Source organism: Glandiceps talaboti, chromosome 7 (genome assembly GCF_964340395.1).
Source record: "Glandiceps talaboti chromosome 7, keGlaTala1.1, whole genome shotgun sequence".
Lineage (NCBI taxonomy): Eukaryota > Metazoa > Hemichordata > Enteropneusta > Spengelidae > Glandiceps > Glandiceps talaboti.
Window position 1 is genome coordinate 1073342 of NC_135555.1, and position 16720 is coordinate 1090061.

The following is a 16720-nucleotide window of genomic DNA, read 5'->3' on the forward strand; positions in this document are numbered from 1 at the left end:
CATCAGATGTACAGCCATTACACATTGGAAGAACAGCTTTATATTATCTTTTTTAGTTGATGTTAGTTTCTGCATCCACTATTTCTCACGATACTTCACAATTTTCATGATTTTTCTTTCTCAAATACATTTAAAAAAATTTATTAGTCGTAGTAGTGAAAATCTAGGGGGGAGGGGAACTGGAACCAAACAATTTGTTTATGCCTTATCAGATGCAACATCCAAATTACCGATCTATTTTCCATCTTCCACGAACCACTTTTTATAATGTCACACATATCAAGTTTCTGGGCTAAGGACATTGTCAAGTCAGATGGCCAAGTCTCTGGGCTAATAAGGACATTGTCAAGTCAGATGGCCAAGTCTCTGGGCTAATAAGGACATTGTCAAGTCAGATGGCCAAGTCTCTGGGCTAACAACATTGTCAAGTCAGATGGCCAAGTCTCTGGGCTAAGGACATTGTCAAGTCAGATGGCCAAGTCTCTGGGCTAAGGACATTGTCAAGTCAGATGGCCAAGTCTCTGGGCTAATAAGGACATTGTCAAGTCAGATGGCCAAGTCTCTGGGCTAACAACATTGTCAAGTCAGATGGCCAAGTCTCTGGGCTAAGGACATTGTCAAGTCAGATAGCCAAGTCTCTGGACTAATGACATTGTCAAGTCAGATGGCCAAGTCTCTGGACTAATGGCATTGTCAAGTCAGATGGCCAAGTCTCTGGGCTAAGGACATTGTCAAGTCAGATGGCCAAGTCTCTGGACTAAGGACATTGTCAAGTCAGATAGCCAAGCCTCTGGACTAAGGACATTGTCAAGTCAGATGGCCAAGTCTCTGGGCTAAGGACATTGTCAAGTCAGATGGCCAAGTCTCTGGACTAAGGACATTGTCAAGTCAGATAGCCAAACCTCTGGACTAAGGACATTGTCAAGTCAGATGGCCAAGTCTCTGGGCTAAGGACATTGTCAAGTCAGATGGCCAAGTCTCTGGACTAATGACATTGTCAAGTCAGATGGCCAAGTCTCTGGGCTAAGGACATTGTCAAGTCAGATGGCCAAGTCTCTGGGCTAAGGACATTGTCAAGTCAGATGGCCAAGTCTCTGGGCTAACAACACTGTCAAGTCAGATGGCCAAGTTTCTGACAAATCATCAAAGCCATAATTTTAGCAAATAGCTGTAGTTTGACAGTTTATTACTTTTATATCTAAGTATAAATTATGCATAAATATAGATGAAATATGAGAGTGGATAACTCCCTCCATGCTACTCTTTATCTGATTAATGCTGCAATACAAAATAATATCAATTGTGTTTTATCCCTAACCCTTAAATGACACCCCTGTGGTAAGGTAATATGACCCCCCCTGGTAAGGTAATATGGCACCCCTGTGGTAAGGTAATATGACATCCCTGTGGTAAGGTAATATGACCCCCCCCCCCCCCCCCCCCGTAAGGTAATATGACATCCCTGTGGTGGTGTAATATCACAAAGGTAATATGACATCCCTGTGGTAGCAATAAAATGTCATTTTTGTATCACCATACCAAGACATTATATTCTGTGATCATTGACAGTTGATTCTAATCCAAATATATTATCAATAATAAATAGTAGTTATGAAGAAACTAATTCTCCTTTGTTTAAGATTTGTGAAGAGTACAGTAAATTTCCATTTAGATTGACTGTGAATGTACATGACACCTGTATGTTAATATTCTAAAGCATTGGTGGAACAAGTAAATGATTCTTTGAGACTGCAAGGAGATAATTAGCATTACAATAAATAGTATTGTTTTGTAAATATTCAAATTTTCATCAAATGTAATTGAGGAACCATAGTTCAAGTAAACTCCAAGCTGAATACTAGCCTTAACAAACTAATCCTAAATACTTCTATCATAATCTTTAGAATGCTGCTGAGAAATACACCAGATTTTAAAAGTTACATTCAGCATCTCACAATACTGTCTACAACTTACAAGTCTACCAGATCTACAGTAAAGGTCACTCACCTTTCGTTGTGACCTTTAAACTTTGCATTGCATCATTTCTTTGCATTGTATAAACAGACTATTTTTGTTAACAATAAAGCCAAACATGGGAGCCATTCTCCTTTTAGTTGTAAAGGGATCCCTATGAGGTCTACTCAATCATCTACATGGACAAACCTAAATCCTCCAAGAACACAGAGAATGAACCCGGATCTAAAAGTCAGAGGTCAGATGGCATCACTTCAAAAGTAGCTACTCATGAAGTAAAATACACAATGTTGTAAGTTTATGTTCTTTGTCACCATACTCTTCTAATAAAATCACTTATGTCACTATGTAATCGAGACTGGTGTGGCGAGGGAGGGTGGGGGGGGGGACCAGATGACTAATCTACTTTCATGGAAATTTCAAGTGTTCAAATATCATCCAAGTGGAAACAGGAAATTTGGTATTGTATTACATTAAAATGAAACCATCAGTGATACACATTTTTTTACTTTTTATTCACCATAATAAAATTGATTATCTGATAAGATAGTTCCTGTAAAGCCAAAGACTACAAACACAATGCCTAATCAATTACAATATCTAGACTATATTATTTATAATGATAACATATTACTTCAGTTATGTCCATAGCAACATATCAAATTAAAGGATTTAAAGGTGAAATTAAGCTCAAACCAACACTGTTGTTCAAGTAGGGAATGATACGACCAAATAGACAACATGGCTTCCTGGCTAATCATATGATTTAGAATCCAATAACACAGTATTATAAGAAGTGTCAATTTATTTTATCGGGTGACTAGTGTGTCTACTAACAACACATGTCTGTTTTATATCACTTAAGATATGCTGAGAATCAAAGGTACAATACAAGTTGGTAAGAATAACATTCTACCATGTCAGATGACAAGACATATTTCATATATACGGCTTAGTCAGTCAGTCTGTGTGCGAATATCATCTGTAAATTAAGTTGGTGACCGGAGGTCAAAGTAGGTTGGTGACTGGAGGGCAAAGTAGGTTGGTGACTGGAGGGCAAATTTGTATAAGAAATGTGTAGACAATAATACCCAAGGGCTAAAATAGATATGATTACAATGTACACAATCCCATGGATTAATTTACATAAATACTTCTCATTAATTGCAATTGATCTGTTTTCACCCCAAACTATGTACAAAGATATAAATCAAAGACAAAATGATAAATAACACTGCTATGTTTATAAAGGATATTCTCAACTGCATATTTTCAAAGAATTCTCCCTTTCTTTTTAACATTTGCTTCAGCAAATAACTAATCTCATCTGATTTCTAATATGGTTGACACCTTCTCTGTTGAGAAGTCTGAATGGGTTGACTTGTCTATCATTATCACCTTAAAACATGCAGGATTCAATGGTAATTTGTTATATTAGATAGAACATTTATAAAGACAACCCAAGGGAATACCTAATCCTGTTGCAACATGTTTTGTGTTTCATAGATAAAAATATTAATGTATGACCTGGGCACATGAAATCGTATATTGAGGAAGCTATCAAATGCATATAAATTTGTATTGATTGTCTTTTCATAATTTTACTTCACAACCTCTGAATTAACTTCTTTATATATATATTTACATAATGAAGCATATATGTTATGTGGAAATGCTGCACTATTCCTATTTATGAATAATTTACAAAGCAGTTTTCTTTCCTTTATCACTCATTTTTAAAAATCCTACATTTACAGTACCCCCAAGCAGATTGATTATACTAAAGTAGGTACTGTGTACAGAGCTACATACAAATTACTTGCACTACACACAGTATAATTATCATGTTACCATTTTTGGCTAGACTAAAGAATAGTGGCTCCAATACATATATTCATGAAACCCTTCTACCTCCCATGATATGATCACTACACAAGTCTATTTTGAAACCAAACACAAATGAAAGGAACAAGGTTAGAGTAGATGAAATACTTGTATTGGACTTCATCCAATGCAAAATTGTTATAAAATGTAAAACTGGGCATAAAGCTGACTCTTGGTGTCCTTCAGTTGTTCCTGTGCTTCCATCAGCAGTGTTATCCTGAGTGAGTACATAAATACAATGTCATAATAAAGTATTGCATTGTGTTCAACTTTTCTGAAATCAATGAGTGGAATACAACTAACTAGTAAGAACCTTGTGATAGCTAAATCATGGAATAGGACTCATAAATAATAACATTATATACAAAAAATGAGAATCCAATGATAGATAATTACATACTAATGTGTGTTCTATAACCAAATTTATGCTTACTTTGAATCAAGTAGCACTTATCATTAGCTGAACAATTACTCTATTGTATCTGACCAACTTGATTAAATTTTGTAACTCAGAAATGATGGATATATTATGTATTGATCAAGTCCAACAAACATTTCAAGATCTGACCTAAGTAAGCAGTCACTATTATGGTTACAAATGTAAACAAGTCAGTCAACACTGAACCTCACATGGTGTGATTGGTTAGGCCTACCTATTATATCTTATGACGTCAATAAGAGTTAACAAATAACAAATAGTTCTTATAGTATCACCCTGAGACATGTTATCATGTTTTATATATTTTTCTTTTCTTTTCAAAAACAGGGCTATTAGCCATCAACTGGCAAAAAAATGGTATAGTAATTGTTTGTTGCACAGGATTTCACATGGTATGTAAGAAAATATGAAAATATTATTCATACCTGTATTATTATATTACCACCATTTTTATAGAATTATCATTTTTGTAGAATTTTCACAACAAGTGTTTGTAAGTCACAGATCACAGACTAAAAATCAAATGAATTTATTAATAACATCTACCAGCAGTAATCTGAAGGTTTTTTTTTTTTTTATCATTATCATATATTTCTGTATGGTTGGTTACATCAAAGTGTACTGTGAACACATATAATGTCAGCAGCACTTGTCTTTGTATTAGTATTACTATCATTCTATTGTTATCACTGACAAGACATCAAGGTGGAGTTGTATAATGCAAGACACATCAACAATACAGCTACTGTCTTGGACCTTACAATTCAGTATTCATGTCAGACTTTCAATTTAGTTGGTAAATCAATAATGAGTCCTTCCTATTTCAGTTTTAAGCAAACCCCTAGTTGTCATTAAACTTCTTCAACATGGATTCTAATTTATAACTAATGATCATCTTTGGGGAGTCAGTTATTAAGACTTTTAAGTACAATTCCTCTATGAGTCTGTATGTTTATGACATATGTGAGCAAAGATGTTTTATTTTCATTTGACAAAATGGGATGTCACAATATTATCTAGCTATAACCCAGTAAAATATGTACCCAAAACAAAAAGATGTACATATGATCAAAAAGGTATGGAACAGAGTGAGACATATATATTATATGTGAAGCAGCATGATTCAGCTAGAACTTATTTCATTAGTGTGGTTGTTTTGTTGATCTATTCAATTTCCATACTAAAATGCGCTTATAATATATAAATATGGTGGAAAATATGAATAATATATCTATTGTCATTCTACCATACTGGAATATTAGCTTGGTTTTGTACAATGGATGAGGTTCAAATACATATGGTATACGTAATCGACAACATTCGAATGCTACATACAAAATAGTCAATCACAAATTGACTCACTTCATTATTTTCTACAAAACCATGTACATGTAACATTTGTTGCGTTGATCTTGGTCAAACTCTAACAACTGAATTAACTCCAACTAACTAGGTACCACACTGAAATTTCGTAATACGTCACAATCACCTGATCGTGCACCAATCTCCCTCGATCAGAGTTACGGCATACGCCCATATATACGTCTAGCTGAACGCCGTGTCACCTGCTTTTGTATCATCACGTTGTTGACAATCCAACCCAAACGTTTTTACTGTAAAACCAGTTCCGTGTTTAGTTCCGTTTTTATTACAGTTATAAAATGCCAAATTCTAGATCGTTACTTTCGCAAGAAAAACATATGTACGTGAAAGGTTTACAATAACAATAAAATCATGGGTTAACAAAGACAACGGCCGGTCAGTAATTTTTGAACGTATCTAACTGGGTAATCGATAGCCGTTCAAACATCCATAGTCACCAGGTACGCCTGACAGATTGCGGTGTTTGCTATCCACAGGCAGGCGATCGACATAATCAATGGTGTGATATATCAACTACATTAAAAAGTTGAATTTCCTTAAGTCGGTGTATTATTCTTGCACTTGACTATATAAATCTGACATACGATTCCCCTACTCCAGCTCGGTAGGGTTTGCTAAATGGAATCCCACGAATAATATCACGAAGCCATCTTGGTTTTGAGAGAAAACATCGTCCACCTTGAAAACCAACAATGTATTTTTAAAGCCCCAAAAAGATAAACAAACTATGGTAATCGTTACGTTAATACTCACAGTTTCTTTCCGTTATGACGCCTTTCAGAAAAATGAATTAATCGAGGTATAGTTTCCACCTGGATCTAAGTTGTCAGCCAAGTTTTGGAGACACATCCGCCATCGCAGATTAAGTCACGTGATTTTGCAATGATGTAAATTGTGGCTGTGTCACGACGGTAAATAAATGTCAATTTAACCACGAGAAAAATTTAACCACGTCGTTAAAGGAGAGACTATTGAACTACAATCAATGATTTTACTCATTTCACTTATTTCAAAATATAACTTGTTATCACAAAATACTGTATTATATTCTTATTTATTTTTCCAGACATTACTATTTTTGAAAGAGGACGGATGGTAAAGCGCCCTCTAGCAGTCATCTTTAGATTGCACAATTTGCAAGATGGCTGGCCGCAAAGTGGCACATGTGATTGCAGACTCGGGCGCATTTATCAAAAACGCACCTATACAGGTAACATGGGATGTTATGTCATTTTTAGTAACGTATCAGCGTCAATATACAACATTTAAGGGATTCTTCTGAAGGACAATATCAGTATTTGACTGTTCTTAGTAAATTTTTGATAGATCTAGTCCAGTTTATGAGTATTTTGGATTCTGTGATTTAAAGACCATCATATTCAACTATTCTTTATAACATACACAAACTGATATGATAACTTTCAGTTCATTTCAACTAGATTACATTTTAACCCAGGTAACACAGAGAGAATTTTTTTATTTTCTATAAGTATTGATGTCTTAAACATTTATTTTGTATACATACATATATATATATATATATAATTATTATTATTATATACAAGATACAAGTGTCTCCAGTGAGAGAACAGTGCTCAATGCAATATTAGTAAAATATGTAAATGTTTGTGTGTGTGTGTGTGTGTGTGTGTGTGTGTGTGTGTGTATAAATATATATATATATATATATATATATATATATATATATATATATATATATATATATATATATATATATATATATATATATATATATATATATATATATATATATATATATGTGTGTGTGTGTGTGTGTGTGTGTGTGTGTGTGTATATAAACAGGTGTGTGTAGGTTCATAGATAGTGGTGGGGACTCAACTGAACATGCTTACATGTAGCTGCAATAATTGTAGCGTTTGATGTGATTTTGAGGGCTTTTCGTCTGTTTTTGTGCCTTTTTTCGTTCCGACGTTTAACCCGAATCAAACGCTACAATTCCTCTAACCCAAATGCAAATAGATGGAAGCGATTCAGATCTGAATCGCAAAGTTGGGCGGACTTTTCTGCTAAATTACGCCTTACCTGGCAAAATATCGGACATTTCATAACGCCAACATTAATTACGGATCCTTCAAGACCAAAGAAGTGTTCAGAGGTACCCCAATTCCGTCAAAATCGGCAAATGTAACAAGGCATGCAGCAGTTTGAAATGGGTAGTACGTTGACCCCTCGCTCACGTTTTCAATATGGTCTCGTCTATTTGCATTTGCATTAGAGGAATTGTAGCGTTTGATTCAGGTTAAACGTCAGAACGAAAAAAGGCACAAAAACAGACGAAAAAGCCCTCAAAATCACATCAAACGCGACAATTAATGCAGCTAGCATACATGATAAAACAGGACATGTAGCATGCTTTCAGTCCACTTGTAGCATCACATTCAACAGTGTGGGACATGCTTTCAGTCCACTTGTAGCATCACATTCAGCAGTGTGGGACATTAGAGAAGGACCTATTTGTCATTATCATAAAAAGAATTTACAAGGTCCATTTGAATTTAAATGCCAGAGAGACTTTTTGGATCAAAAGACTGAACTTTGACCCCTGAAGGCCTGAAAAGTGAAACACTGTTCACTGTCTAATATCCCTTTTAACACTTCTATGTCTTTTCACACCTTTTGTTGGTACAGGGCTTTTCACACACACACACTCACAGACACACACACACACACATACGTACTGTCATATTTTCTGTATATATAAAATACTTACCAAATATACGTTGTTTCTTATCATGTATTTTTTCAGGAAGTTGCTGAAAATGTTTACGCAATTCAAGATGTTATTTCAGAAATTCGAGATTCTGCCACAAAGAAGAGGTTGGCAGTTTTACCATATGAGATCCAGTATAGAGAGCCATCATCAGAACACATACTAACAGGTACACTATACTAGGGTTGTAGAAAGCCATCATCAGAACACATACTAAGAGGTACACTATACTAGGGTTGTAGAAAGCCATCATCAGAACACATACTAACAGGTACACTATACTAGGGTTGTAGAAAGCCATCATCAGAACATATACTAACAGGTACACTATACTAGGGTTGTAGAGAGCCATCATCAGAACACATACTAACAGGTACACTATACTAGGGTTGTAGAAAGCCATCATCAGAACACATACTAAGAGGTACACTATACTAGGGTTGTAGAGAGCCATCATCAGAACATATACTAACAGGTACACTATACTAGGGTTGTAGAAAGCCATCATCAGAACACATACTAAGAGGTACACTATACTAGGGTTGTAGAAAGCCATCATCAGAACACATACTAAGAGGTACACTATACTAGGGTTGTAGAAAGCCATCATCAGAACACATACTAACAGGTACACTATACTAGGGTTGTAGAAAGCCATCATCAGAACACATACTAACAGGTACACTATACTAGGGTTGTAGAAAGCCATCATCAGAACATATACTAACAGGTACACTATACTAGGGTTGTAGAGAGCCATCATCAGAACACAAACTAACAGGTACACTATACTAGGGTTGTAGAAAGCCATCATCAGAACACATACTAACAGGTACACTATACTAGGGTTGTAGAAAGCCATCATCAGAACACATACTAAGAGGTACACTATACTAGGGTTGTAGAGAGCCATCATCAGAACATATACTAACAGGTACACTATACTAGGGTTGTAGAGAGCCATCATCAGAACACAAACTAACAGGTACACTATACTAGGGTTGTAGAAAGCCATCATCAGAACACATACTAACAGGTACACTATACTAGGGTTGTAGAAAGCCATCATCAGAACACATACTAAGAGGTACACTATACTAGGGTTATAGAGAGCTGTAATCAAACTATTAATTATCAAAAGGGGATAGTCAAGGTGAGATGCCAGAGAAGCCCAAATTTTCAATATATGTGAATGTCATGAAAAGTGGGAGTGGGGGAGGGGGCAGTTTTTACATTTACAAACATTCACCAAATGTTGTCAAGTGTTGTAATGGAGATAGCAGAATGGATATCCACAATAATCCTAGCTGTTCAATCATGTTTACAGAAATTATGTTTGACTTTTCAGTGAGAGAGTTTGCCAAAAAGACAGGAGATTATCCCAGTTTGTCAGCAGTTGACATTCGTTTGATGGCTCTGGCATATCAGTTAACTAAAGAACATATAGGAATTGATCATTTGAAAAGTGAACCAGATAAACAGGTAAGCATCAGGCAAGTTGACATATAGGCGTCAGTAGTTGTATGCTGATAAAACATTCTTATCTAAAAGTTAAAGGCCCATGATGCCATCCCAGGTTTTCACATTAGTGATATCTTGTCAATGGAGCCATAAATATCAGATAGGAGTATCCTTTTGTTCTATAGCCACATCAGACAACTGTATCTTTAATTAAAGAATATGGTCTTCATAAAGATCCAGAGGCAAAAGCATGAATACAAGTTTATCGTTACTACCTAATCATGTGAAATCACTACTGCTAGATCTGTAACTAAACAGCTTGTTAAGTTATGAAGATGTAAAAATTTTATGGGAAAATACACAAAACTGACAGCTTTGTTTTTTCTTTTTTATCGTCCACACAGACAACTTGGAGCAGTTCATCCAGGCCACTGGAAAAACCTACTAACATTGCAGGCTGGTATCTTCCACCTAAAGTGAGTGAATTAAATGTATCTTATGATTAATTCATTTCAGAGTGAGTAGAGATTATTTATGTAATAATAGTGTTGCTAAACTGGACTGTTATTTGACAGTGATAGAAGAATGTTGTATGCACTTTTGAACTTAGAACCATGGACTTTTGTAACACTATCTTCATCATGGAAGCACTAAGATTCATACACAAGTTCTCTCCTTCCACTTTCGATTGAGAAACTGACATGTTTCAAATCACTTGTCCTTCAGTGTCTAACTGGATCTGACAGAATGATCCAAATTGACTATTGGAGGCCATGTACATCAAAGTCAATAATCTGTCTCAAAATGCCAACATAGGAAAATGTGACGTCCTTAGACTCCACTGGCTATGAATCAACCAATCGACAGTGACATTATCACAGTAGATGGACAGTTAGATGTACATAACTGACAAGTACTTTCACACCTCAATTTACATATATTGAAGCTAACCTTTTCACACCTCTGGTTACTCAACACCTCCAGTAAATTTGGATCATTCTATCAGATCCAGTTAGACACTGAAGGACAAGTGATTTGTACAAAACATGTCTGTTTCTTAATCTAACATTGTATCTCAAAAAATCTATATAGTATTTAGACTTATTTATGCTAAACATTAAAAATGTACAGACTGGAAAGAAAACATACAAAATTGTCATTAGTTGATATCAGGACTCAAAAAGTGGTTACTTTACGTAGAAATGACAGTCAGGTATTCAGATTTTTTAATTCTTAACTGTGTGAAAATGTTTTGTGCAAATGCTTGCATGGAAGATGATATGTGAAAAAACTATCATGCTTGTCTTCCTCTTGTTTTTCTAACAGTCCAATGTCAAACAGACATCTCCAGAACTACAAGGCGATGTTGACAATGTCAATACTAGATTGGAAGATGTTAGCATAGATGAAGACATCCACAGTAATGAAAAAACAAAAGAAGGCAATGTAATAGAAGAAATACAATCCAAAAATATAAGTAAAACAAATTCTAATAATGTTGAATCAGAAGTGTCGGAGGGGGTTGCAGTTGAAGAAAAACACAAGGACTGTTTGAGTGGAGAAGTTTTAGAAAAAAGTACTGAAGAAAGAACTCAAAATGAGGGTGGACTTGAAAGTAATTATAACAAAGTAGATGAACAGGACACAGTTAATGAACAGGCCAGTGTAGAACATGATGACAAAGAACAAAAGCAAAGTAGCCACCATCAAAAAGACAAAGGTGATCAAGAACAGGGTGATAGTGAGGGTGAAGATGGTGATGATGACGAAGGTGATGATGATGATGAAGAGGAGGAGGAGGAGGAGGAAGAAGAAGAGGATGATGATGATGATGGTGGATGGATAACACCAAAGAATATTCATAAAGTAAAAGCTGAAATAAATGATAATCTACAACCATTAGAAAGTGTTAGCGTTGCATGTATGACTGCTGACTTTGCTATGCAGGTAAACACTATACAAACATTATCTTCTCTTGTCTTCTTTTGGGTTATTATCAAAACTAGATACTGTAAGTAAGAATGTACATGACTTACACGTGTGCTGTAGAACTATTTGTAATTAATCATTGATAGAATTTATTGAGACCTATTTTGAATAAGGAAAGGGTACTCTAAAACTTGTAAGTAATTCAATTCAAATGAGCAAAGTTTATTATGAAAATAAGAATGGCATGTGATAGAATGAAAATGAAAACCCATCTATTTATAATCTTCAGACTGGTTATGGTTGTGTTCCGAAACAAGAAGTAAAGAAGTTCAACCATTTTGGGTAATATCAGATAGCAAAGTTAAAGTAATTAGACTTTAAACAGATGTAAAGTTAATTACTGGTATTTGTTATGATGCCACCTGTTTGTTGTTAATGATGGTATGCTATTGTTCTTTCAGAATGTGTTGATTCAAATGGGAATACCTGTACTGGCTATAAGTGGAATGTTGATCAAAAGAGCCAAGAGTTATGTATTGAAATGCCATGCTTGTTTTAAGTAAGTTTTTTTTGGGCGTCTACTCAAATATTGTCTATAGTTTCTAGGAGGTCCTCTGGGAAAAATTATTTGCTCCTGTCTTTTTGTGAAAATAGAGATTACCATAGTTTTAACTTATACCTGTGTTTGAATAACTAAGTGGAGTTGGTAGATTTTCTGTGTTAATTGCATGTACTTTTAGAATATGTGTTAGAGACAAATTTGTGAATCATGAGAGGAATCATGTTCACTGAACAGCGCCCTCTAGTGACAATTACAGTGAGGGCAATTCAACTGATTACTTATGCATATTTATATTTTTGGAGGGCGAATCAGATTAGTCTTAGAAAATTGCTGATCTGTACCCTGTAATTTAGATCAAATTGACATATACAAGTGTTTATATATGATTGATTGATTGACTGTAAAATACTAGAATCATGATAAATAAGCTATTATGAATGATATTACAAAAAAATGTGTTTTTCCAACTTTTCAGAAGACTTGTATGTATGTATGTATGTATGTATGTATGTATGTATGTATGTGTGTATGTATGTATGTATGTATACATGTATGTATGTATGTATGTATGTATGTATGTATGTATGTATGTATGTATGTATGTATGTATGTATGTATGTATGTATGTATGTATGTATGTATGTATGTATGTATGTATGTATGTATGTATGTATGTATGTATGTTTCATGTTAGGTCTAACATTAACTTTCATGTTGACCTTTTTGAGATCTGCTCAATACTTCTATATTTATTGATAAATTTTTTGTGTTGAGGCAGTGTAGAACCCAATACCTAATACTTTGTGACAAACTAATAACTTCAATTCTAATAATATAATTTTACTGCTCATATTACCAGAGTGACAAAGATTATGACAAAACAGTTTTGTCCTACCTGTGGAAACCATACATTGAGGAAGATAGCTGTAACAGTAAATGAGGATGGTACAGAACATTATCATATATCAAGGAGAAAACAAGATACCACTAGAGGACTCAAAGTAAGGAGTTAGCTACAATAACTCAAAGTGACAAGGGTGCTAACTTGTAATTTCTGAGCACTTTCTGAAAATCATACCCCAAAACTACTCCATTTTATATCAAAATTGTATCAAAACAATTAACAGACCAAACATCCTTTCTCCCTGATTATCAACTGGTAACTATAGTTGAGGTTATCAGTCTCTGGGTCCACTTTTGATAAAAAAGTCTAGGGAGAAAACCACTAGTAACTTCATTATTTTTCAAGCGACTGCTCCCAAGACAACAATAATTGTTAATCCTGTTCCTAACATCTATATTGAAATTTACAGAATTATCAAGTATTAAAACTCCATTGTAGTGGCTTTTTAAAGTCCCTTGTCATATGATTATTGATATGTTGGTTGGTTTGACCATTCAATGAGACCATGGCATGTCATATGATTATTGATATGTTGGTTGGTTTGACCATTCAATGAGACCATGGCATGTCATATGATTATTGATATGTTGGTTGGTTTGACCATTCAATGAGACCATGGCATGTCATATGATTATTGATATGTTGGTTGGTTTGACCATTCAATGAGACCATGGCATGACATATGATTATTGATATGTTGGTTGGTTTGACCATTCAATGAGACCATGGCATGTCATATGATTTATTGATATGTTGGTTGGTTTGACCATTCAATGAGACCATGGCATGACATATGATTATTGATATGTTGGTTGGTTTGACCATTCAATGAGACCATGGCATGTCATATGATTTATTGGTATGTTGGTTGGATTGACCATTCAACAAGACCATGGCATGGCATATGATTATTGGTATGTTGGTTGGTTTGACCATTCAACAAGACCATGGCATGTCATATGATTATTGGTATGTTGGTTGGTTTGACCATTCAACAAGACCATGGCATGTCATATGATTATTGGTATGTTGGTCGGTTTGACCATTCAACAAGACCATGGCATGGCATGGCATATGATTATTGGTATGTTGGTTGGTTTGACCATTCAATGAGACCATGGCATGGCATATGATTATTGGTATATTGGCTGACTTTGTCATGGGTCGTGAAATAACTTCAATTCTAATGGCATATGATTATTGGTATATTGGCTGACTTTGTCATGGGTCGCGAAATACTGTCACAGAAATATTTAGGGATTAAATGAAACCATAGAGGTGCTCTATCTCTAGATGTGATGTGATTAATTCATTGACATGCAAATAATATAACATGTAAATTTCATATTCAGGGCATAATAATTTATATATCTACCCACATATTACACTGATTGGATCACCTTTAATTCCATTTATGATAGACTAGATTTTTAACAAATGTATTTTAAGGCTCATGATTCAATCACATTCTCGCAGTGATTTCTTATCAGGAGATAATTCTAGGATATTCCTGCCTATCTGTTTCTATAACTTTGCCAAACGACTCTTTTTTCTCATTTTTAAATTTAAATCTTGATTGGAACTTGAGTCGGTGTTATATAACTTTCATTAATCTATTTTTTCCAGTATACATTACCTTTGCCAAAGGGAGGAAAACATTCAAATAATCCTGTACTTGTAGAAGATCAACCCATTCCACAAAACAGATCATCCAAGAAATCTTACCAGAAAACCAATGCCTTTGATCCTGATTATGTTGCTAATATGTCTCCATTTGCAACACGGGATGTGACAAGTCGTGCAGCACTACTTGGTGTCAGTAGAATCAATTCAGGTCACAGGAAAAATCCCAATGAAAATAGAAGGAAGAAAAGGAGATAACATCTCTCTAGAAATCTTGCAGGGTCAAAGTGAAATAGCAGGGAACTGAAATTTGATAGTATTAGACTTTTAACATTGGAAAGTATTAAAATTAATACTTCCAAAGCATTTTAATTTGAACTCCAGATAGATTCAATCATAGCCCCTACACGAACCCTTTCATGTTTGGTCTATGATTCAATGTTTGAATATTGAGAGACAAAGAGTCCAAAAGTGAATTTTCAAGTATATTTTGCTGCTGATCTACTCACACTCTGTACTCTGAAACTCTTGCAGACAACAAGAAAAGAAATTCATCAGACACAATAGTAGAACATTTAATATTTATACTGAATAGACATTTTAGGTTGCCTTATGCATAAAAAGAATATTCTACCCAAAAGGTATTTGAGACTGGTTCTTACAGTTAACAGTAAAGCTGAAAATATGATTTGATTAAAATCATGGAACCTGAAACAAAAGGTCAGCTAGCGCAACAAAAATCTTACTGACATTGCTACATTGTATCATCTGGCTTAACAAATATCTGTGTTGGTAAGATGTTTGTTGAACCAGATGATGTTTTGGTTCAGGTTTTGTGATTTTAATTGTAATGTAGCTCTTCAAGTTCTACTTTTATAATCATAAACTCATTGTCATGTATATCATGTGTAGAAAGATTGTCTTTCTTGATAATTAAAGAAATATATAAAGTAGAAAACACCAGACCATTGTGTTGTGTCCAGAGTATTTGTGGTGATCACATGGTGCATATGTTGTATGGCAATTGTAGATGATTGTGTGGCAAATGTGTGGTGTTGATTAATTGTATGGTGAAATGTAGGTTGTATGGCAAATGTATGGCAATCATGGTGAAATGTGTGGAAGTTGTATGGCAAGTGTATGTGATTGTATGGTGAAATGTGTGGTGTTGGTAACTAGGTTAATTGTATGGTGAAATGTAGATTGTGTGGCAAGTGTATGGCAATCATGGTGAAATGTGTGGTTTTGGTTGTATGGTGAAATATGTAGGTTTTATGACGGTTGTATGGTGAAATGTGTGTGGTGTTGGATGTATGGCAATTGTGTGGTGAAATGTGGGTTTTTGTTGGCAATTGTATGGTGAAATATGTAGGTTTTTATGGCAATTGCATTGTGAAATGTGGTGTAGATTATATGTCCATTGGGGAAATGCCCCTGTACTCCGTATTTTGATGGATTCTCATTGGTTGCTATGACAATAGGCTAAAGGTGAACACAATAAATTGGATGGTTATTTTGTTGCATTGCACTGTGTTACAGTTTTGAATTACCCCAGTTTGTGACTTATTTATGGGATTGCTCAATTCTTATATTGTTTTCAGTGATTTAATATAGCATAATGTATGCTTTATTCAATTTATAACATACCAGTACAATCACATGTATGGAGTGATGTGAACTTTAATACTGAGTGGAAAGAAAAAAGTTTGAAACTTTTTTGATCAAGAACAATACGCCAAAGGGAACTAGTGCTAGTCTAGATTATAATGCCTACAAATTGAGAAGAAGAATGATAAACAATGAAAACAC

The 16720-nt window shown here is 34.7% G+C and overlaps 2 protein-coding genes across 2 annotated transcripts in view; one reads left to right on the forward strand and one right to left on the reverse strand.

Moving 5' to 3' along the window:
- LOC144438289 (NEDD4-like E3 ubiquitin-protein ligase WWP1) overlaps positions 1-6572 on the reverse strand; it is a 30671-nt gene extending 24099 nt beyond the window's left edge. The window contains exon 1 of the mRNA XM_078127345.1: positions 6434-6572. The gene's annotated coding sequence lies outside the window, so the exon portion shown is untranslated. The remainder of the gene's footprint in view (positions 1-6433) is intronic.
- On the forward strand, positions 4626-15762 carry LOC144438290 (RNA-binding protein NOB1-like). Its single transcript, XM_078127346.1, has 9 exons — positions 4626-4689; positions 6747-6890; positions 8469-8601; positions 9781-9914; positions 10298-10369; positions 11220-11840; positions 12284-12381; positions 13244-13385; positions 14915-15762. The coding sequence occupies exons 2-9, from the start codon at positions 6822-6824 to the stop codon at positions 15167-15169; spliced, it is 1524 nt and encodes a 507-aa protein (XP_077983472.1). The 5' UTR covers positions 4626-4689; positions 6747-6821; the 3' UTR covers positions 15170-15762.
- Positions 15763-16720: the final 958 nt, after the last annotated feature.